The following is a 22490-nucleotide window of genomic DNA, read 5'->3' on the forward strand; positions in this document are numbered from 1 at the left end:
AAACGAAATCGAAAATATTTTATTTCTCAAGTTGTAAGTCGTTATAACTTCATCAAGTAATTCAAACAATTTTTCGGCGGTATGTGGGAAAGGGAAGTTTTTAAAAGCGATGGTGCGTTTCATCAATTGCCATGTCACCGGATCAACCCAATGAGCGGTGACACATATGTATGATTCGGGCAACCCGTGTGGTGCCGACCAAACATCGGTAGTTAAACTAACCATGGCTTCTAAAGAATGAAAAGACTCGATTAACTCTTTTTTAGCACACTCCCACAACCTGATACAATGACGTCTTAAGGTAGTACGACTTACATGTGTGTATCTCGGTTGTAGAGTTTCGCGAATTAACGACGTCAACTCCGGGTCATCAAAGTGGTTAAACGGCAAACCTCGTTGAATAACGAACTTTGCCATTCTATCTTGAACTTGAGTCGTGTTGTAACGAAATAGTGTACCATCTTTACCCAAGTCAATTTGATCGGTCGCGCCAATCCCTTTCAACGCCTTGCAATATGGCTTCTCGATGTGCTTTCTCAAAGTAGAGTTGGAATCGTGCTTTAATATTGAACCACATAGTTTGCAACGAGCCTTTTGATAACCTTCGTCATCCACAATCAAATCCCAATTCTTCCATATGTCTTGGTTGCGGTTATGGTTGACTACCGTAACAACCCTTGGGTCCTCCGTAACAGGAATGGGGGCAACAAAAACACTCTTCTTAGCCTTCTTGTTAGTTTTTTTAATGGGTGCCATAATAATATTTAGTTGGATGGTCGGGTAACGGAACGGGTTTGCTAAAGGAGTAGTATTTTAGTTTGTTTTTGAGTTTGGTGGTGAAATTAGTGGTGGAAAACAAGTTATATATAGGTTTGGGCATCAAAAACCGGTTCCAACGGCTATATTACCGTTGGAACCGGTTCCAACGGCTAATTGGTGGCTAAAAAACCGGTTCCAACGGCTATATTACCGTTGGAACCGGTTCCAACGGCTACTTTGACTTTTGTTTGACTCTTCAAAAAAACCCGCCGGAACCGGTTTTTCCGGGTACGAACCGAACTGGTTACAATTAAGAACCGGGTAGGAACCGGGTTGGAACTGATACTAACATACAAATATGAGAACCGGGTACGATTTTCGGGTACAAAAATACCCAAACCGGGTATTGTACCAACCGGGTTGGAACTGGAACCGGTTCCGGTTCGGTTCCACCAGTTAGGTTCCGGAACCGGTTATTTTGTGCACGTCTACAAAAGATACACCAATGACCAACCAACTCCTTTCAAAGAAGAAAATAAAAAAAAAACCTTGAACATAGTCAAGCTCAAGCATCCAATTTGAAAAAAAGACCCACAAGTTGTTCACATAACATAGAAAACAATCGTATCAATCCCCGAAAGTGGAATATTGGTCCACCGAAAAAGGTCGGTATGCGACTTTATTACCATACCATTGTCAAGATTCACACTTGGCTATGCGATATAGATGCTTAAATTCATTTGACAAAGGTTGCAGGATGATTGTTTTGAGTTTTGACCTATCAATTTTAACACGGGACCGATGATTACTTTTGATCCATGAATCTGACATCCACCTTACAAGACACTCAACTTCGAATAAGGCCTATTCCTAAAGTATTTTAAATCATCACAATTGTTTTCATTGTCAAGACCTATTTGAACAACCAAGTTGATGATATGTGCAACACATCGGACATGAAAAAAATCCCCGAAACAAGGTGGTGAATATTTAATGATAAATTTTTCAGCCGCCTTAGTATTGTTTGAAGCGGAAACGAAATCGAAAATATTTTATTTCTCAAGTTGTAAGTCGTTATAACTTCATCAAGTAATTCAAACAATTTTTCGGCGGTATGTGGGAAAGGGAAGTTTTTAAAAGCGATGGTGCGTTTCATCAATTGCCATGTCACCGGATCAACCCAATGAGCGGTGACACATATGTATGATTCGGGCAACCCGTGTGGTGCCGACCAAACATCGGTAGTTAAACTAACCATGGCTTCTAAAGAATGAAAAGACTCGATTAACTCTTTTTTAGCACACTCCCACAACCTGATACAATGACGTCTTAAGGTAGTACGACTTACATGTGTGTATCTCGGTTGTAGAGTTTCGCGAATTAACGACGTCAACTCCGGGTCATCAAAGTGGTTAAACGGCAAACCTCGTTGAATAACGAACTTTGCCATTCTATCTTGAACTTGAGTCGTGTTGTAACGAAATAGTGTACCATCTTTACCCAAGTCAATTTGATCGGTCGCGCCAATCCCTTTCAACGCCTTGCAATATGGCTTCTCGATGTGCTTTCTCAAAGTAGAGTTGGAATCGTGCTTTAATATTGAACCACATAGTTTGCAACGAGCCTTTTGATAACCTTCGTCATCCACAATCAAATCCCAATTCTTCCATATGTCTTGGTTGCGGTTATGGTTGACTACCGTAACAACCCTTGGGTCCTCCGTAACAGGAATGGGGGCAACAAAAACACTCTTCTTAGCCTTCTTGTTAGTTTTTTTGATGGGTGCCATAATAATATTTAGTTGGATGGTCGGGTAACGGAACGGGTTTGCTAAAGGAGTAGTATTTTAGTTTGTTTTTGAGTTTGGTGGTGAAATTAGTGGTGGAAAACAAGTTATATATAGGTTTGGGCATCAAAAACCGGTTCCAACGGCTATATTACCGTTGGAACCGGTTCCAACGGATCTATTGTCTCTCGAAAACCGGTTCCAACAGCTATATTACCGTTGGAACCGGTTCCAACGGCTAATTGGTGGCTAAAAAACCGGTTCCAACGGCTATATTACCGTTGGAACCGGTTCCAACGACTACTTTGACTTTTGTTTGACTCTTCAAAAAAAACCCGCCGGAACCGATTTTTCCGGGTACGAACCGAACCGGTTACAATTAAGAACCGGGTAGGAACCGGGTTGGAACTGATACTAACATACAAATATGAGAACCGGGTACGATTTTCGGGTACAAAAATACCCAAACCGGGTATTGTACCAACCGGGTTGGAACTGGAACCGGTTCCGGTTCGGTTCCACCAGTTAGGTTCCGGAACCGGTTTTTTTTGTGCACGTCTACAAAAGATACACCAATGACCAACCAACTCCTTTCAAAGAAGAAAATAAAAAAAAAACCTTGAACATAGTCAAGCTCAAGCATCCAATTTGAAAAAAAGACCCACAAGTTGTTCACATAACATAGAAAACAATCGTATCAATCCCCGAAAGTGGAATATTGGTCCACCGAAAAAGGTCGGTATGCGACTTTATTACCATACCATTGTCAAGATTCACACTTGGCTATGCGATATAGATGCTTAAATTCATTTGACAAAGGTTGCAGGATGATTGTTTTGAGTTTTGACCTATCAATTTTAACACGGGACCGATGATTACTTTTGATCCATGAATCTGACATCCACCTTACAAGACACTCAACTTCGAATAAGGCCGATACCTCAACTCAATCTTCGAAACGGATTCTGGCATCCGTTTTTGCAGGTAGATCAAAAATCTAGACAGCATACGTATCAAATAAAGTCCTTTATCCGACTTACAAACCCTCTAGACTTGCATACAAGAATAGAAAACGAAACATGCTTGACAAGAAGACCACAAGATCCAATAATTTTTCGATAGAATTAGAATGCACCCCACAATGAAAGAACGAATTTATAGCATACGGTCCAACAGATTGATTCATGTTCGGTCCTGTTGCTGCAAAAAGAGCGAGAAAAACAAGAATAGAACAAAACCATGAAAGCTTCATGTCCTACGCTTTATAAGAAAGAATAGAAACCATTTCGAGAAAGCTATGAGCTTTGAATCAATTCTGTTTTTTACCAATATTTGATGTTAAAAGTGTACAAATTCGAAAACGAAAAATACGAACTTTTCTCCATAGATAACTAAATGCATTACAACGAAAAGAAAAAGGAAAAAAACATAAAAAAAATGTTTAAAGCCTAAATTGGGCCCCACACGAGTAAGTTGTATCACATGAACCAGCAACTCGTACAGTGTATTCATGAACGGGTCTAACAAGAAAAGGCGGTAAGCGCCCAAGCAGCTCACAAACGCACTCGTCATCGACCTGAGCTAACCATTTACAGCACTGTTGTTCAACAGGTGACATTTTATGTTTGTGATGACGACCATGAACACGCTTATTATGATGATCATGTTTGTGATGACCATGCTTGTGCACATGAGTTTGATTCTGCTCGTTATCATTTCCTGGTACATCAGCATGTGGATGACCATGTTTATGCCCATGACTATATGTCTGCTCATGGCCACCAGGCGGCGGTGGTGTAGTAGGAAAAACTTGGTTAAAAGGTGGAGGTGGAGGTGGGACTTGTGATGATGGTAGATACGCACAGGCTTGATTTGCAAGAGCCAACTGGAAATTACAGAGCGGCCGAGGGGCAAAAGGGGGAAGTGGGACCGTACTGACTATAGGGAAAAATGTGAGAACAGCCCATTTAAGAATATTGACAGTGTGCATAGTCTTCTGTGTGAGAAACAACCGATGTGTAATGATTTGTGTCTGCTCCTATAAATGGCTAAAGCTGAGTACATTGTAACATAGAAATTCATCATAAAGTTTGCGTGTTCTTGATAGGTAGGTCTGCCATTGGTTTTAAGTTATATAGAACTGCAACAAGAAAAAAAATGATTAAAGCGAGCATGTCAATCATTCCATTTGCATGATATAGAATATACCATGTTTGGTAGTTGGTACAGTACTGTTTGGTGAGCAGATGTTAAAAGACTAAACTTCTTCTAAACAGATTTTGAAAACAAAATGCCACATATTATCGAGTTTCACCAAACGAGAGAAAACATGTAATGATATAAATATAAATATCACTAAGATTTTAGGTATGCATGATAAGAAGAATGACACCTCTGGTGTGGTTCAAGCTCCATAGTAAAAGGTGGTTATAGTTTAGGTTAGATTAAGGGAAAATTCCCAAAATAGCCCTTTTTTAGAGAGAGAAAGTGCAAAATAGCCCTAAATTTCAAGATATTCCCAAAAATAGCCCATCTAATTTGGACTGAGCAGACGAGATCTGAAAAAATCCTCCGGCCAATAAAATTTAGACAAGTGTCAAAATCCGACGAGATTTTTAAAAATATTGGGGGACCAGTCCATACTTCCTATTAAAAGTTCTTGAAATTAAACAGTCTTGCCAGACGGTCTTTTAATGTTTCCTAACGTGTCCCCACAACTTCCACAAACATAGGAAAATGTGCCTTTAAATTTGGTCTTTCAAGACGCATTTAGGGTGAATTTGTACCAATAAGATCATAAATTTATAAATGTTGAGGGATCCCTCCATATTTTTGAACTAAAATTTATATTCCAAAGCGTTCTGGCCAGACGGGTTATATAAGTTTCTTATCTCAACCCTATATATTTTAAACTCATAGAAAAATGTTTCATTCAACTTTGTCTTTCAAGACACTTACTTGTAAAATTTGAACGAAAGGGATCATATTTTTAAAAATATTGTGGTACCCGTTCATATTTTTCACAAAATCTTTATATTAAAAAGTTGTCTTGCCAGACGGGTTATATAAGTTTCTTATCTCGACCCTATATATTTTAAGCTCATAGAAAAATGTGCCATTAACTTTGTCTTTCAAGACACTTGAAAAATTTGAACTTAGGGGATCATATTTTTGAAAATATTGTGGTACCCATCCATTTCTTCACAAATCTTTATATTAAAAAGATGTCTTGCCAGACGGGATTTTTAAGTTTCTTATCTCGACCCTATATATTTTAAACTCATGGAAAAATGTGCCATTCAACTTTGTCTTTCAAGACACTTACTTGAAAAATTTGAACTTAGGGGATCATATTTTTGAAAATATTGTGGTACCCGTCCATTTCTTCACAAATCTTTATATTAAAAAGTTGTCTTGCCAGACGGGATTTTTAAGTTTCTTATCTCGACCCTGTATATTTTGAAACATGGAAAAATGTGCATCAAAAAATTTGTCTTTTAAGACACGAATCTTTGAAATTTGTACGAAGGAGACGGGTATTTAGTATATTCTTACTTGTCCGTCCATATTTACATTATATCTATCTTCATCAATCCTCATTCATTCAATATTTTCATAAAATTCTAACTCTTCAAATCATGAAGTTTAAGAGGGGTGATCAAGTGGAGGTTATGGATATGGGCCCCGGGTTCATTGGATCCTATTATGACGACAAATAATCTCGACGTTCGGTATGAGAGGATGGTTTAGGGTGGTATGAAGTGGAAGATAATGAAGATAACTCATGTATATTCTTTGGATGATCATGTCGGAAAAGACGGAATCTCATACTATATTGTCGGTATAGACGGAATATAAATAAATTTTGAAGGTCTAGACTAAATTTAAACACATAAGAAATAAACTACAAACTCGTCTTCTTGGTACAAATTCACCCTAAATGCGTCTTGAAAGACTAAATTTAAAGGCACATTTTCCTATGTTTTTGGAAGTTGTGGGAACACGTTAGAAAACATTAAAAGACCGTCTGGCAAGACTGTTTAATTTCAAGAACTTTTAATAGGAAATATGGACTGGTCCCCCAATATTTTTAAAAATCTCGTCGGATTTTGACACTTGTCTAAATTTTATTGGCCGGAGGATTTTTTCAGATCTCGTCTGCTCAGTCCAAATTAGATGGGCTATTTTAGGAATATCTTGAAATATAGGGCTATTTTGCACTTTCTCTCTCTAAAAAAGGGCTATTTTGGGAATTTTCCCTTAGATTAAACCTGAAAAAACGGGCGGGTTGGACCAAGAGGGGTAACGGGTCAGAACAGGCTTGGGTCAGGATGAACCTTTTAAAAACTGAGTTTTGACCCAAATAAAATGCACTGGTCAAAACGGGCTGTTTCAAAAAATGGTCACTTTTGGTCGGTTCAGAAACAGTTTTGACCAAAATGACATACAAAATTTTTAACAACACTTTTAAGCACGGCTAATTAATAGCAATTTTAATTTGAAGATGAGAGGTATAAGCAATTAGAGTTAAATGATGATGCATCAGTTACATCATACAACAGCAGAATCCCATGGCTGCATGGTAATAAGCTGTGCACTATACCAAGATTAGCTAAAAATTATACAGCTTTTAAATATGATTTACAGAAATTAATTCCATATTAGAAGACAATCGAGACTCGGGAGGCAACCGAAGACCCAAATCCAATCAAATCCTTTTTTTTAAAAAAAAAGCCCAAATCAATCAAGTATGAATTATGCATCGATAATAACCTAACTTAGGATTTTGATCTTCAAAATCTCCTAAATTAGGGAAAGAACGAAGGAAACAGTTTAACAGAAGCACAACCTACTGCAATGATGAATTTAAATGGATAGGGAGGTAACAGTGAAGATTAGGGTTCCTCTTTACAAATCAAAATTTGAAATTAAGAGAAGATTTGATAAGGTTTGAAGCTGCAATGGCAGCCTAGATAAAAAAGTTGTGACAGGACGTGATTTACACTGGTAAAACGGAGGCCATGCAGAAAGAAGATGGAGAGAAACGAGAAACTTTATATAACCACCCAATGTGACTCGCTCAATCCTTTAGCTCAGCCCATCTTGACCCGTCCACATATCTTGTTCTCCTTACTTCATCCCATAAATACCCAATGAAAAATACTAATGACCAACTTAAACTAAAATGTTATGATAAAGATCTATTGTGACCCAAATTTTGGTAATTGGGTCACTTTTGCTAGGTCTAGTTTAAATGATTAAAAAAACATAAATAAATCGACATTCAGCAAAAAATGAAACAGTTTAATTTGAAACAAAGTGTATGAAAATAATTCATTTTCTACTATTACTTAAGCGGGCTAAATTTTAATGGAACCATATCATCTTTTACCATTAATCATGGTAACAAGACTACAAGAGTTTTGTGTCATAGACTCTAGGTACTACTAGTGGCCTACATGCCAAAACCAGAATGAAAACAATTAATTCAGAATCAATTGTGCTTAACCACATATAAATATGCAGTAGTTCCAGTTATTTTACAAAATGGCCTTAAAACCAAATCTTTTGATCAATCATTGACATTTGACACACTAGTTCTAAAGGCAAAGGTACTCATAGTACTCAACAGTTGAACACTAAGACTCAAATTCACAAGTAAATGCCCTTATGCAAAACTACAAAACTTAATTGTCTTTTAAGTTACTACACTCTACACCTATGGCTGTCTTTTCATCTAACGGGTCATGACACTGCAAACTTGCAACTAACATATTCAAGCACATGAATTTATAAAGTAGGAAGAGACTCACAGCATGATTGCGTTGCAGTCAACAGATAAATTTCAAGAGCTATAAAGCTCTTCACTTTCAGTAAGATCAAGATCATTCAATGTACTCTTTCTAACCGACACCATGCCCGTATCGTCTTTAACCGCTTGTCTCTTAAGCTTCAGTTGTTCTTCCCTCAGCTTATGTCCTTCAGCCAACAACTCAACAAAATTATCGTTAACTTCTAGTAACGGATCACGGTCAATCAACTCATCGCCCTTATAAGCTTCTTTCAACATCGCTGTTTTAATCCCACCTTTCAACGACATATAAAAGATCCCCGAATGCCGCGTAAACACACTCGAAAACGCATTCGAAAACCTATACTCTTCAGTAAACTTTCCCAATATCGGCACCGGAATCCTTTTATACAACGATAACGATAACAACTCGTGAAACACTCCCACCGTTCTCTTCTCCATTTCTAGAGACGCTTGATCAAAACTCGACGCGTCATCGTACGGCGATATGTACGGACGTTCCATCCAATCCCTAATCCACTCCCTAATCTCTTTCTTAATAAGAAAACCCGACGGCAGCTTCCAGTTAAAAGACGGTCTGATCTTCACACCAGTCAACTCCGTTTCCTCGTCAGCCCGTTGCTCAATCACCGACTTCGCAAACCTCGGGTTCCAAGACACCAACTCCAAATACGAATTCCCAACTAACCTAAAATAATCCGGATACCTCGGTACCAAACTCTCCAAAAAGTCATTCGGAAACCCGAACTCTCGTTTCACATGAACTAACTTATCCGCACTAACCACATTATCTCTACTCATCATTAACAACTTACACAACTTAGCAACAATTAACTCTTCATTCTCTCGATAAACCCTTTCGTTTCGATCCAAAACGCATTGAAGCCGATCACTAACTTTTAAAAACTTAACGGGTTGAGTTTTGGGTTTAATTCGATCATAATACACATCGAAAAGCAACGGGTTTCAGGACAAAAAGGTGTCGACTTTAACCGGAAGGCGTAACCTTTCGCGGCGTTAATCTAAATACCGAAGTGGGATTACTTGACCCGGTTCGTTTAAGACTTCTTTAACAACTTTGGCACAGAGTCGCCAGTGTTTATCGGTTTCAATTGCTTGGTCTAGGTTTTGGTCTTTACGCCATTTGACTTTTAGACTGGAAATTGAAGCTGTGAATTGAAACCAGACACTGATTGCAATTGGGTTTTTGGGTGTGTAGATGTGTGAAGAGATTGTGGGTCTGTGAAAGAACATACCTTGGTGGAATTGGAAGCTTGTATCAGACTGTAGTGAAATGAATTGAGGATTGAATGATTGATGCAGTGGTTATTTGAATTTGGTAAAGTTAGGGTTTTAAGGAAGTACTAATTTGGTTTATGTTCAAAACCAAACGGATAACTGAATTTTGGTTCGGTTTGGTATAGTCGGATACGTTTCGATTCGGTTTAATCGGTTTCAATCCAAATAATCAAACAACCATAAAATATTAAGGTAGCATTTGGCTGAGGCGGGCAAATAAACCGGTTAACCGAACTAACTTGAAAATCGAATCGAAACCAAACTGGTTTGAAACCGATTATGTAGAAACCGGTTTGGAATCGATTGAAACCGTATGTTCGGAAACTGTTTGTAATTTTTTCTACCAAACTAGTTCCAAACCGGTTAACCGAACCGAAATCGGACAAAAACCCGAACCGAAACCAAACATAACATGGTAAGAAACCAGTTTTAACCCGAACCGAAACCGATCATAAACTGGTTTTAACTTTTGTCGACCAAACCGAAACGGTTTTGAGTTTTAAACCGGTTTGTGCACCTCTAGAATTTGGCATGCTGAAATGAGTAACAGAACCAGCCATTAGACCATTACCAAGTCTGTTTAATTCCCCCTAAAATAACCCGTCAGTGCGCTAACCATTAACCACCACCATCCGTCACCCACCACCTCAAACCACCGACCGCCATCGCCATCGCTCCCCGCCACTACCGCCACCGCCCATCAGCCGCCACAATCACCCAAACGCCACCTGCCACCACCAACCGCCATCATCTATCAGTCCAACACCGTCACCCACCAACGTCCAGCACCACCACGGCCACCACCACCCACCATCGCGCTAGCACTCGCCGCTAATTTTATTTTATTTATTCGCCTTTTCCTGCAAAGTAATATTTCATTTCATTCTCACATTGTAACCAAACAAAACATCTAAATGATATTGATCCATTCCATTACCTCATTCGTTCAATTTATTTACCTATTCAATTACCTCATACCAAACATGTCGACATGTTTAAGACACGAAACGTGTTAAAATACGTGCCGTGTAAACAAGTCCGTGTTATAAATTGACAACCCTATTGAGTATATAAGGTATAGGGATATATATAAAGTTATCTTTTTATACTATCTAGTTTGTAGTTTCTTTTATAATATGAAACTCTAAATATAAATTTATATGGATTAACTAAATGTTTACCATTTTTCTAGATTATAAGAAGTTAATTCAAGAGTTAATATAATCTTATATGAACCAGCTTGATACAAGTAAACACTGCAAAAGGTGTTTAAATTTAAAAAGACGTAACTTCGGCTATAGATGAAATTACGAGAACCAAACTTATAAAAGACATAACCTGCTACAACCACTACAGGCCCAACTGTTAGGCCCAAATTCCATCACCTGGGCCCTCAATTCTACCAAAAAGTCCCCTACCCCCCAAGTTTCGCAACATTCAAACCTTCTATAATTAGCATGACACGATTTTTAGTTGTCAAACGTAGCTTAAGCCCTTTAGTTAATGTTTAAATTTCGTGTTTCATATGTCGTGTTATAATTTCAAAATTCCACAAAACTGTCAAATTTAGAATTCCCTGTATGATGGGCTCTTTGGTAATCATTCGTCATTCAAAAGTCAATAAATGTTCTCACTTTTTTTGAAAATGGTCTCTTTTTATTTTGTTGATTCTGCTATGTTTAAATTTGGGAATTCATTGTATATATCGTATAGTTTTTTAATATTTTTTGAAAGTGGTTGTGAGTAGAAGAGAGATAAAATATAATGATAAATGTATAAATAATATTATTTAATTAAACATTAGAGAGAAAATACAGTGATTTTTAATATAATCATATGATATGTATGGATATACGATAAGGAATGAGCTCGGAATGATCTTAGAACTTTGATCTTGCATGTTTCTGTGGTTCAAATTTTCAAACAGCAAGACTAATAGTTAGGAGCCTTGTGTGTTAGAAGTTAGAACTTTGAACCAATCTATTAACTAATTCATTCTATATTATATGTTCATGACTGACACGTTTTATTTCTACGCATTTTTGGTCTTCACTCAGAAAATTCTTGAATAGGCTACTGCATTTGCACCTTACATAATATTTCTCTTTGGAAAACATACAAAGGTTGTTAACATCTACAAAAAAAACTAAACATTTGGAAGCTCATTATAACCATACGTAATTGTTAATCATCGTGTGAGCGAATAAGGAACATGGTACACCTCCATATGATATAAAGTCGTGCCTTTTGTTCTCGAATTTGTTTTGAACATCTCACCTGGGACCGCTGTTTTAGTGTCTTGAACAATGATGAATTTGGAGTTGCCATGAGAAGTTTACACCAGAGAATTTGTTGAAAGAGGACCTCCAATCCTATAAACATATGCTTACATACATGTCTATATATAAGGCCACCTAAAGCAACTTATATAGACCTTAAATCGAACAATCCAAATGAGCTTACAACTTTCAATACAAAAGGTACAAATCATATTAGCTATGGAAGCATTGAATACTTACACATTCCACACCCTCCAATCCATATCTTTTATGGGATATCCTTTGTCCATTGGCCAAACTTTTTCATGAAAATGATGCATCATCAACCTCCTAACCCTTAGCTTTATAATTGCAACATGAATATACTTGATAAAACTGAAGAATTTGTTATGTACTCGAATGTTTCCTATGATTTTATCATTTGTCATCATCATAGGATTTAGTATTTGGTGATTGTTAATGTAACATACATATGTTCACAATTTCATGTCGTTTTAAAACGTTATTAATAATTTGAAAGCCACGTGTTTAGGGTAACCTGTATTTTACCTTGTATTGTGGTTAGAGTGGGCTTTCATCCATGGTTTGTCCAAATCTACGATTTTAGTCCAATAGTTTTAAATTTGCGATTTTCGTCTCTATAGTTTTTTTCATTTGCAATTAAACCCGACCCCATTAATCACGTTAAGTTTGGTCGTTAAACCCATTAGCGCGCCCTTCACGTGAGAGGTAGTTTTGACCTTTTTTCCCCCAATACACCCTAGCCCCTCACGTGAGGTCGCTTGTGAATTAAAACAGGGGGTTTATTTGGGGAGGAAAAGGACAAAACTGCCTCTTACGTGAGGGCACGCTGATGGGTTACAACGATCAGACTTAACTGGGGTTAGTGGGGTCGGGTGTAATTACAAGTGGAATGAAATCACGGAGACGAAAATCCCAAATTTGAAACTATTGGACTAAAACATCAGATTTGGACAAACCACAAGGACGAAACCCGCAATATACTCTGTTGGTTAATAGGATATCGACTGGCTCTAAAATTTTATGGTGACAAATTCTCACGGTTTTAGAAAAACAATGATATGAAAATCTTGCACATTCATAGTCGGTGAGTAAATGTATTTAGGGAATAAAGGTTTCAAACAAGTTAGGTAAAGATATTTGTGCAATAAGAATCGAAACATACATTGTTTTGTTTGGTTACTTACTTGATGTGGGTATGGTCGTTTAAGATCAAAACAAAATAAATGATTCGTTGACTGTTTTTTAGGTGGATGTTTTTGTGGCTTAGAGATGAAGAAATCCTATGTATTCTTGGGCATTTTAGCACAAATCTGACAATGCCATGTGATGCCACGTGTAGATTAGGTACATCTCAAAACCATCATCTAACTAATGCTTGTCTACATTCGTCATTCTAGATTATAGGTTCCATGTAGTATAAGGTTGTATAGTACAACATGGTCATGTTTGAGCATTGTAACATCCCGAAATTTCCAAAATGATATTAATAATATTACTTAATAATAGAGGGAAAGTTGACTCGGGTTCGGGAAATAAATAATAGAGTAGGAGTTGGTATGAGTCGGGCTAGTGTTAGATTAATTGAGATGGGTTAAATGAGAATGGGCCTTAGGTCCATGGGCTTTAAGGGATATAAATATCCCCTAAACCACCATAAAACCCTAAACCTCATCTCTTTCCATTCTAATCTCTACTCATTCTAAACACACACACCATAAACAAGCAAGACCCGAGTGAGAGAGAGAGAGCGATTAGTGGTGATAAGCAAGTAAACGAGATCCAAACAAGCCCAAAAAGGTATGATTCTTGATCTTTGAAGTTTAAAGATCCAAGCTTTTTAGTGTATGAACGACCAAAAATGGTCGGGTAGCGTAGTGGGTGATATTGAACCATAGCAAGGGTGTTAAAATCGCTCGAAATGCCGATCAGAAACTAAAACAGCGGCTGCCTGGGCAACTTCGCCTTCATCTGGGCAACTTCGCCTTCAAAGTGACGAACTTCGCCTGCAAGCTAAGTTCGCCTGATGAACTTCGCCTTCAAGCTAAGTTCGCCTGATGGCAACTTCGCGGTAAAGTTAAGTTCGCCTAACTGGTAACTTCGCCTGAGGCCAAGTTCGCCTGATGACAACTTCGCCTGAAGCCAAGTTCACCTGATGGCAACTTCGCTGTAAAGTTAAGTTCGCCTAACTGGTAACTTCGCCTGAGGCCAAGTTCGCCTGATGACAACTTCGCCTGAAGCCAAGTTCGCCTGATGGCAACTTCGCTGTAAAGCTAAGTTCGCCTAGCTGGTAACTTCGCCTAAAGCTAAGTTCGCCTAAGGTTAACTTCGCCTAAAGTCAAGTTCGATTAGAAAATAAATTAAAAATCTAATGAAAAATGTGTTAAGACAGTTAATGGAAATAAAATTTTTCCAAGCTGACCTGGCAGCTCGACCCCAGCCAGGGGCTCTGCCCCTTGGACCCTGCTAGGGGCTGCCGCCCCTAGACCCCGCTGCCAGGGGCGCTGCCCCCGGACCCCCGTTCGTTGTGGGTAGTAGTTAAGACTGGAAAGATGATATGAGTAGTGATAGTTGTTTGATACGTGTACTTGTTATACAGTCAGCCGTGCACAGCTGAAGAAAGGGATTACGATTAACGGTGAACGTAACCATGTTCAGGTGAGTTTCTAGCCCCATTCCTTGTTATGTTTTCGGGGCTGTGTGCATACTCGATGTGTTGTTAATACATTTATCCTAAGTGATAAGTGTATGTCATATGTGATATGTGTTATAGATATGAATGATTGTTTGTCGGTACGCGAACGATCTTCGGATATTGCGCGTACTATCAGGTTAAAAAATAAAGGTACGAATATTATATATCGAAGATGTATGAATATTTCAAATGAATACTTGTCGGGGCGTGAACGATCTTCGGATATTGCACGTAACGACAAGGGGTATGGTTGTTAAATGAATGAGGTAAAGAATGCCTAGAGTGTTCTTATGTTATAATGTAAGTATGTGTATATAGGTACACGAATGGCATGTGAGTTCTACGTTCGACATAGTAAGTTAGGATGGCAAATCCCTCTAGCTTCTGTCGGACATAGACTCGGCTGGTGATGGCGTAGTTAAGGACTGCGAGCCTTATACGTGAAGTAGATGATATATGTAAACGTAGATAAGGACTGCGAACCTTATACGTAATGTAGATAGGCGTCAGCATAGGAAAGGACTGTGAGCCTTATACGTGCTGTATTTGTAGCATAGGGGAGGACTGCGAACCTCGTACGTGCTATGAATTAGGTTGCAACATAGGGAAGGACTGCGAACCTTGTACGTGTTGTGGATGTATTTCAGCATAGGAAAGGACTGTGAACCTTATACGTGCTGATTTTGTAGCATAGGGGATGACTGCGAACCTCGTACGTGCTATGAATTAGGTTGCAACATAGGGAAGGACTGTGAACCTTGAACGTGTTGTGGATGTACTATGGTATAGGGAAGGACCGCGATCCTTGTACGTACCATAAATGGTGAACATAGGTAAGGACTGCGAACCTTGTACGTGTTCACGACCTTGAGTACAGGTATAGACGGTGAACTATGAACGTACTCTCGGTAGACTGAGGTTAGTGATTGTAGATATGTATGTATGTATGGTAGCAAGTATGTATGTAGAACAGAAGGGAAACTAGTGAAGTATGGATATGTATCTACATATATGTATGTATGTGTATGTATTGTATGGCGTTCGATTAACTAGAACTCACTCAGCGTAGCTGACTTTTAGTATGCACGCAGGTGAGCTGATTATAGAGTTAGCATGAGAATGACACACGGCATGGATTGAACGGCTGGCATCTGAAGAAAGAAGTAAAGATGTTTTAATTATAAAGTTTTGTGTTATGGTATCAAAGAAAAGATTTAATGTTTTGTAACAAATGATTGATGTTTTATATTCCGCGAAAAGTTTTAATAAACTCTGATTTGAAGAACTGTGTTTATGAGTAAATCCGACGCTAAAGTAGGGCTACCGGCAACGGGGCCTTACAAGCATACACCCAAGCATGTAAAGTTAGCTAGACATATAAGGAACACTAGAACATGGCAAAATTGTGCCAAAAGGTGTAATGTGTAAACTTCAAACACGCACACTCTCTATGGTGTGGTTCTATATCGTTTTGAACGTATCTAGTCTACTTACCATGTGTCAAACTCGCATATATATTACATATATAATCAACTTTCTAAAGAGATTTTATGGTTCTCAATATAAATGACATGAACATTTGTTACGATGATTGCTTGCATCATAGTCGTCGTGTTCAAAGTTGGTAAGCCTATAGGGTGACATGCAATTGTCTTGTGTCTGTCTGGTTGCCGTCGTTTTCAAACTTTCCCATGATATTGATGTTAGAAGGTCAAACTAAACTTTATGATCATTATTTATTATATTTCTAACACGTTATAGTATCTGACATCGAACATTTCGGTTAGTTTGAATGTTTGATTGGTTAGTTTATGTTTAACCGGTTTCTAACTACCATAACGTGATAATGGTTATATTACACCGGTTCAATGTTTATGTAAATATTATGTTGGAAGATAGACTTATGTGAAAAGATTATTACTTCATTAGATAAATCTACTGTTTTATGTCCTTTGTTAATCAGTTACACCAAGAATCGAAAGTATGCATATTACCATAGCAGTTCTAGAATCTGTCACACTTCAAGGTTTTATTTGCACCAACAAATCAACAAACGAAACCACTCTTGTTTGTATTAGCTAGGTTGCCTTGAGATTAGTTTGTTAGATAGACATGCCCATAATTGAGCTCTGCCTACATTCCAAAACCTTGTCCGAATAGTGTTGGATGAGGCATGGCCACATTAATTAATTATATGCATATTGATCAGTGTTGATTAGGTGTTGGAAAATGACAAGATTTTGTTACTTATATTTTGGAAATTATCAAACTATGGATTATTTTATTAAACATAGGTTATGATATTTAAAATGAACAACATATTCTTCTTAATGGGTTTGTCTAACTTAATCGTATTATAGCTAATAAGTGGCGTTTGTCTATTAAAGGAATTAAAAATTTTAAAGAATTGGACTTGGAGTGAGAGATTTATCAATGGAATAAAAAGAAACAAAAAAGAAAAGGCTATAACATTGTTGGTGAAGCAATGAGCGGTTGTGAGGGAAAAACCAATTTTCTTTTAATTAATTAAATTTTGTGATACCAAATCCATGATAAAACGTCTCAAATGACTTAAGAATGAATGATTAATTCATAAGCTACCGAACCAAAAGCTTTTGTCGACAAGCTTATAAGCTTACAAACTCTTAAGTCAACATAAACAACCAAGTAACATGAATGAAAACTCGCTATTTATAGATAAACAATTGAGATTTACCAGGAATTTGATTTTTGAAAAATAATCAAATTAAGATAATGAAATATGAACTTAATCCTCCTTTACACGGGTCTGGTCGAATACAATAAAATTTGACGCTCCCACGTCACTTTGGGTTTTATCTCTCTAACTTGTATTCTACATTTCCTTGATACATACTACGTACATCATAATGACCAACTGTCCTGCTGACAAGAGAGTAATTGGAATAAAAATTTGTCCATTTTCATTTGTTACTATGATGTTAAAAGGAAATTGCTCGTTTATTGATAAAATTTCTATGGTTTATCCATAACTTGAAATATTCTTGAAAGTTATTGAATTTGGAGATTACCCAATGAATTAATTTTCATGATAGACTTGTATTTGTATATAGTGTAGGGCTGAGCACGGTTCGGTTCGGTTCTTAGGTGAAATCGAAACCGAAAATTCGGTTTTTTCATATATACAAACCATCGGTTTTGGTTTTTCGTTTTTTGGTTCGGTAATATTCGGTTTTTTTTCTTGTTTGTTTTTTTTTGTTCGATTAATTGTTTTATGCTTCATTTCACAAACTCTAATTTCTCTTAAAAATCTATTGAACCAACAAACTCCTAATTTGTTTCGGTTGTTGTCGCATATGGCTTATAAATATATTTAACAATCATTAAATTATTCATTTTAATATATACCAAGTTAAATTAAACTTGTACTTAACTTCTTATTGCGAGAATAATCATACACCACTTTCAAAATACATATGCGATCTTAACAGACTTATAGCTAACACCCTAACAAACTTAGAAGGTTAGAGTACTAATAATTTCATTAAAAACATGGGCAAGAGGTTCGGTCACATGGGATACATGTGACTCACCTGGAACTGACGTACAAGGTTGGTTCTCTCCGCCTCTCTGGTATGCGGCAAGGTGTGTGGCTGGTGGTGCTGGTGGCTGTGTGGTTTGAAGATTTGGAGAGGGTGAGGGTATGAGAATTGAGAGTGACGACTGAATACTATTAAGTTAAAAATGATTAAGTCAAATAATATTGTATGCTAAATGGGTCATACTTGGTAATATAAAACAAAGACTTATGGACCACAAAGTTGGGCGAAACAATTAAAATATTCTAGTTGGTCATGAAGTAATACGGTTCGGTTCGACTATACATCGGTTCGGTTAATCGGATCGGTTCGGTTAATCGGTATTTTTTAAATGGGTAACCGAACCGAAACCGAAATTTTGGTTTTTCAAAAAAAAACAAAACCGTCGGTTAATGCTTAGGTTTGGTTTTTTCGGTTTGGTTTTTCGGTTAATTCGGTTTCGGTTCGATATTTTCGGTTTTCTGCTCCTAACATGATTGATGTGTCATCATTACAACTTACAAGTTTGATACTTGATTTTAAAAGTAGCTCGTCATCAGGAATTAACTTCAGTAGATTTATCATTTATTCCCAACATCCTACCCAGGGTGGAGTTGGGCCCAAAAAAAAGGTAGTACCTCATCAAGAGCTTCAAGAATCTTATAAAACCAAACTAGATATGAATTCATCGAACTTGGTTGGTTTCAAAATTCGAGTCGTTAGAAGAAAGAAAAATTCCCAAATATAAATGCAAAACCAACATAGTGTCCCGCCAACTTGGGCATGATGTACGCATCATTAACCTGCAAAAGGTTGTTAAAACAAATGAACAAAACTTAAATTTGGTCATATTTGAAAAACATTAGTCCACCTCTCTTGAAACATTAAAGAATCATAATGTGATTTGTACCTAGAACTCAAAACATATGTTCTTCTTCAAGATCTGCAACAGCATCTATGATTTGCCCCTTAATCCATTTCTTCTGCTCCTTGTTCTTCGAGTTCATTATCCGAGACTTGCATATCTTATTGTTCTTATGATCTCCTTGTTGCTACCCACAACTCTTCCTTTGGCTCCTTTCAAAAGATTATTACACTTCAAACATTCACAATCCTGCCTCGGTATCGTATTTTGTATTATTGGCCTCAAATAATCTTTAGTGACCAATATTTCATTTTCATCTTGAGAATTTTCAAGCTCCACTTTTAGCATATTGACATCTTGACATTTACAAGATAAATCTTCCCTGAAAAGTGTCAAGTGATCATAGTTTGTAAAACAAAAGGTTACATATCAACTTTTAATCAAATATGCAAAGGATTGTGGTCGAATAGTAATACTACAACGTACTGTAACATATCGACGACATGGCCACGATCCATGAGGAACTCCTGCAACTGTAAAATGCGAAAAGTCATAATGTGGATTATATATATTCTTACGGAGAAAGTTATGCAATTGTTTATCGGATAACCACCTTTAAATTCTCCATTTCTTCTAGTTCAAGTTTAATGGATTCTTTAGTCAACATTTTTATCTGGTGTTTCTGATACGCGAGTGCAACTTCTTTTTCTAACTTTTCTTTATCTGCTGCTTCCTTTTTAGTTATAGCTGCATTTAATCTTTTCTCTAGGGATTTATACATCTAAATAAGAAAAGATTTTAACAATAATCAAAATATTAAATAAACAACACATAACGACCTCATACAAGTGCTAATTAAGTACTCCACTAGTACCTGATCAATATCTACAAGACATCCATCTCCTTCACTCAACACACCCGATACACGAAAGTGAAGCTCATTCATTTCAGTAGCTAAATCAGCCTTTCGTGCATATACTTCTCTAGCACGCTGCGAATATAATAATACAAATAACCTAATCAGCAAACCTATATATGACCACATAAAGCGAAGTACAACTAATGTATAACCTTGTCAATTGTTTCCTTTGCTTGTTGGTGTGCTAATATAAGTTCATCAAGCTCTGCATTAATATGCAAGCTACAATTATCAAGTTCCTGCTTTGCTTTTTCCGCAACTTTCTCCTTCGTTTCCACTTCTCTCATTAGAGTCATAATCAAATCCATTTTCGAGTCAACGACTTTCTGCAAAAATAATTAATATTAATGATCACCTAAAGCAACACATTTGTCTTTTACAAAATCTTAAAATGATCACAATAATTCAAAGTCTTGGAAATTAAAATATGTTTACTACTAAACCCTACTTGGTCATATATATATGTGTAGTTGAACCAAATGTCAACAAGTGCTAAATCATATTTACTGTAACCAGATAAATCTTCAATGTTGTACAATCATATTACACAAGTGAAGTTTGATATACCTTGTTAGTTTTCGCATCTTCGATAGCGGTGTCAAGAATTTCAGTGGTCAACAAATCTGAAGAAACGTGGATCTACTCACTGGTAGCAGATCTACTTTCCTCGGATGTGATTAAACTATTTCACCGATGGTTCTTCTGGATCCGAGTTCTTCCACCTACAAAATGAACAGCGCCGTTACTTACCCCTCAGAAAGGGACAGAGGGGTCCTCTTTGGGGTAACCCTCCGGCGTGAGAATCAGTATCTTTTTGAGAAGATAATAATGTTGTATGTAAGTGAATCTCAAGAGTATTGCTGATCGCTGAATACTCTTGATTTGTGTGACTGTGTGTTTTCTCTGTAACTGACTGTGAGTGAATATAATTCAATGTGATTGAATGTGATATCACTGCTTGTAACTGTCAATGATTGAGTGTGAATGAATGTCCCATCAAAGTGGAGTTGATGCTGTATTTATAGTGCTAGGGTTTCCACTGGTTGGGCTCAGCCTCGTTGGCCTCCTCCAACCGCACTGCGCCATGTGTCCTCTGGGACACCTGGCGCTTTCTCGTTGGTTGTAATTATGTGGTAGCACATGTGTCATGCTGAGTTGTCGACCTTTCATTTGGCAGCTGTCAATATCAGCATATTCTTACTCCTTAAAAAGATGCCTTCTAGAAGATTGTCTGACGTGCACAATCAAGGTCGCCCTAATCCTGACTTGAATAAGGACGAGGTTGATTATGTGCACGTGTGATATGCGCCCATCCTGAGGATGCGCGAAGTCTTCTTTTTATTCTCACGCGCAGATATTTCATGCGCAGGTGTGATATGCACGAGCGTGTGATATGCGCCGCGCGATTGTGCGCCGCGCGCATATGCGACGCGCGAGCATATGTGATGTGCAAGAGCATGTGATATGCGCCGCGCGTTGATGCGCCGCGCGCATATGTGATGCGCGAGCATATGATGCCTGAGCATGTTTTGTATGCGCCATGCGCCTAGGTTTTGGCTTTGTGCCTTGATAATGTCTTTATCTTGTGGGTTGACCCGCCTTGATTGGTGTTGAGGCGGGTACATACCTCTTCAAGCCCCCCCAGTCTAATGTGTGTCTTATCTCGCGCGAGCGTGGTAAGATAGATATTAGACTCACTGAATTGTCCATTTATAGGGGGTTTTGTCGTTTTCTTGGTTGTTTCCGTCATCGCGCGAAGTTCTATCCACTTTGTTGAAAACCAAAGGTCCAAACACGTGGTTGGTTGGTGGTGACGTGCGCCATAAACGTGTCAGACGTTTCGTGTGCTCGAGGTGCTACAGTTGCCTTTCACGTCCTCTCACAGCTGTCTTGAACACGTGTCGCGCTCGCATTGGTTAGTACCTGCGAGTGGGGGCGCGTGTCTGTTCCGTGGCAGGTCGGTTTGTCACCTCAGACAGCTGTTAGGGACACGTGTCGCGCCTTCGTTGGGTTGCCCCTGCGAGTGGGGGCGCGTGGAATCCGATCAGCTGCCACTTTTCTCTCTCCTGGTCCTATAAAAGCAGGCCCTTAGGAAATTTTATGCTCATCTTTATTGTTGTTCAAATTCGAATTCCTGCTTTCACATTCTGATTTGAGTGTTTACATCGATTCGAATCCTCGATTATCAGCTATTACAGTTGTATGTCTGATAGTTCATACTCGTCTAGCCCTTCAATCACCTCCGTTGCCTCTCGAAGACGCCGTGTGAAATCTGTGGTGATGTCGACATTGAAGCAAAAGGGGAAGGGGAAGAAGGTTGTTGAAACCACATCGGAGGAGGTAGGGAGGACCAAGGCCACCAAAAGGTGGAATGAAATCCCCTGCAAATTGAAGCAGGCGGATCTCGACAACCTCATCACCTCTCAGGGTTTTCCCACCCTGTTTGGCTGCATGTTGCCTAGGTCCGGGCAAACGGCGGCGAACCCGCCTGCCGGCTA

The 22490-nt window shown here is 38.1% G+C and overlaps 1 protein-coding gene and 1 pseudogene across 2 annotated transcripts; both read right to left on the reverse strand.

Moving 5' to 3' along the window:
* Positions 1-3907: 3907 nt before the first annotated feature.
* On the reverse strand, positions 3908-9641 carry LOC143559594 (protein WHAT'S THIS FACTOR 1 homolog, chloroplastic-like; annotated as a pseudogene). The gene is made up of 2 exons (XR_013139968.1): positions 8359-9641; positions 3908-4685 (listed from the first exon to the last, which is right to left on the reverse strand). The product of XR_013139968.1 is annotated as a protein WHAT'S THIS FACTOR 1 homolog, chloroplastic-like (transcript).
* Positions 3987-4535, reverse strand: LOC143559584 (uncharacterized). Its single transcript, XM_077048110.1, has one exon. It carries the CDS (start codon positions 4533-4535, stop codon positions 3987-3989), a length of 549 nt encoding a protein of 182 aa, XP_076904225.1.
* Positions 9642-22490: the final 12849 nt, after the last annotated feature.

This window comes from Bidens hawaiensis, unplaced genomic scaffold (assembly GCF_021521415.1).
Source record: "Bidens hawaiensis isolate Kalapana, Puna unplaced genomic scaffold, B.hawaiensis_p1.1 tig00019940_1, whole genome shotgun sequence".
In the NCBI taxonomy this organism is placed as follows: Eukaryota; Viridiplantae; Streptophyta; class Magnoliopsida; order Asterales; family Asteraceae; genus Bidens; species Bidens hawaiensis.

Coding starts and splice junctions, on each gene's coding strand:
- LOC143559584 (XM_077048110.1), bottom strand. CDS start 4,535: ATGCACACTGTCAATATTCTTAAATGGGCTGTTCTCACATTTTTCCCT.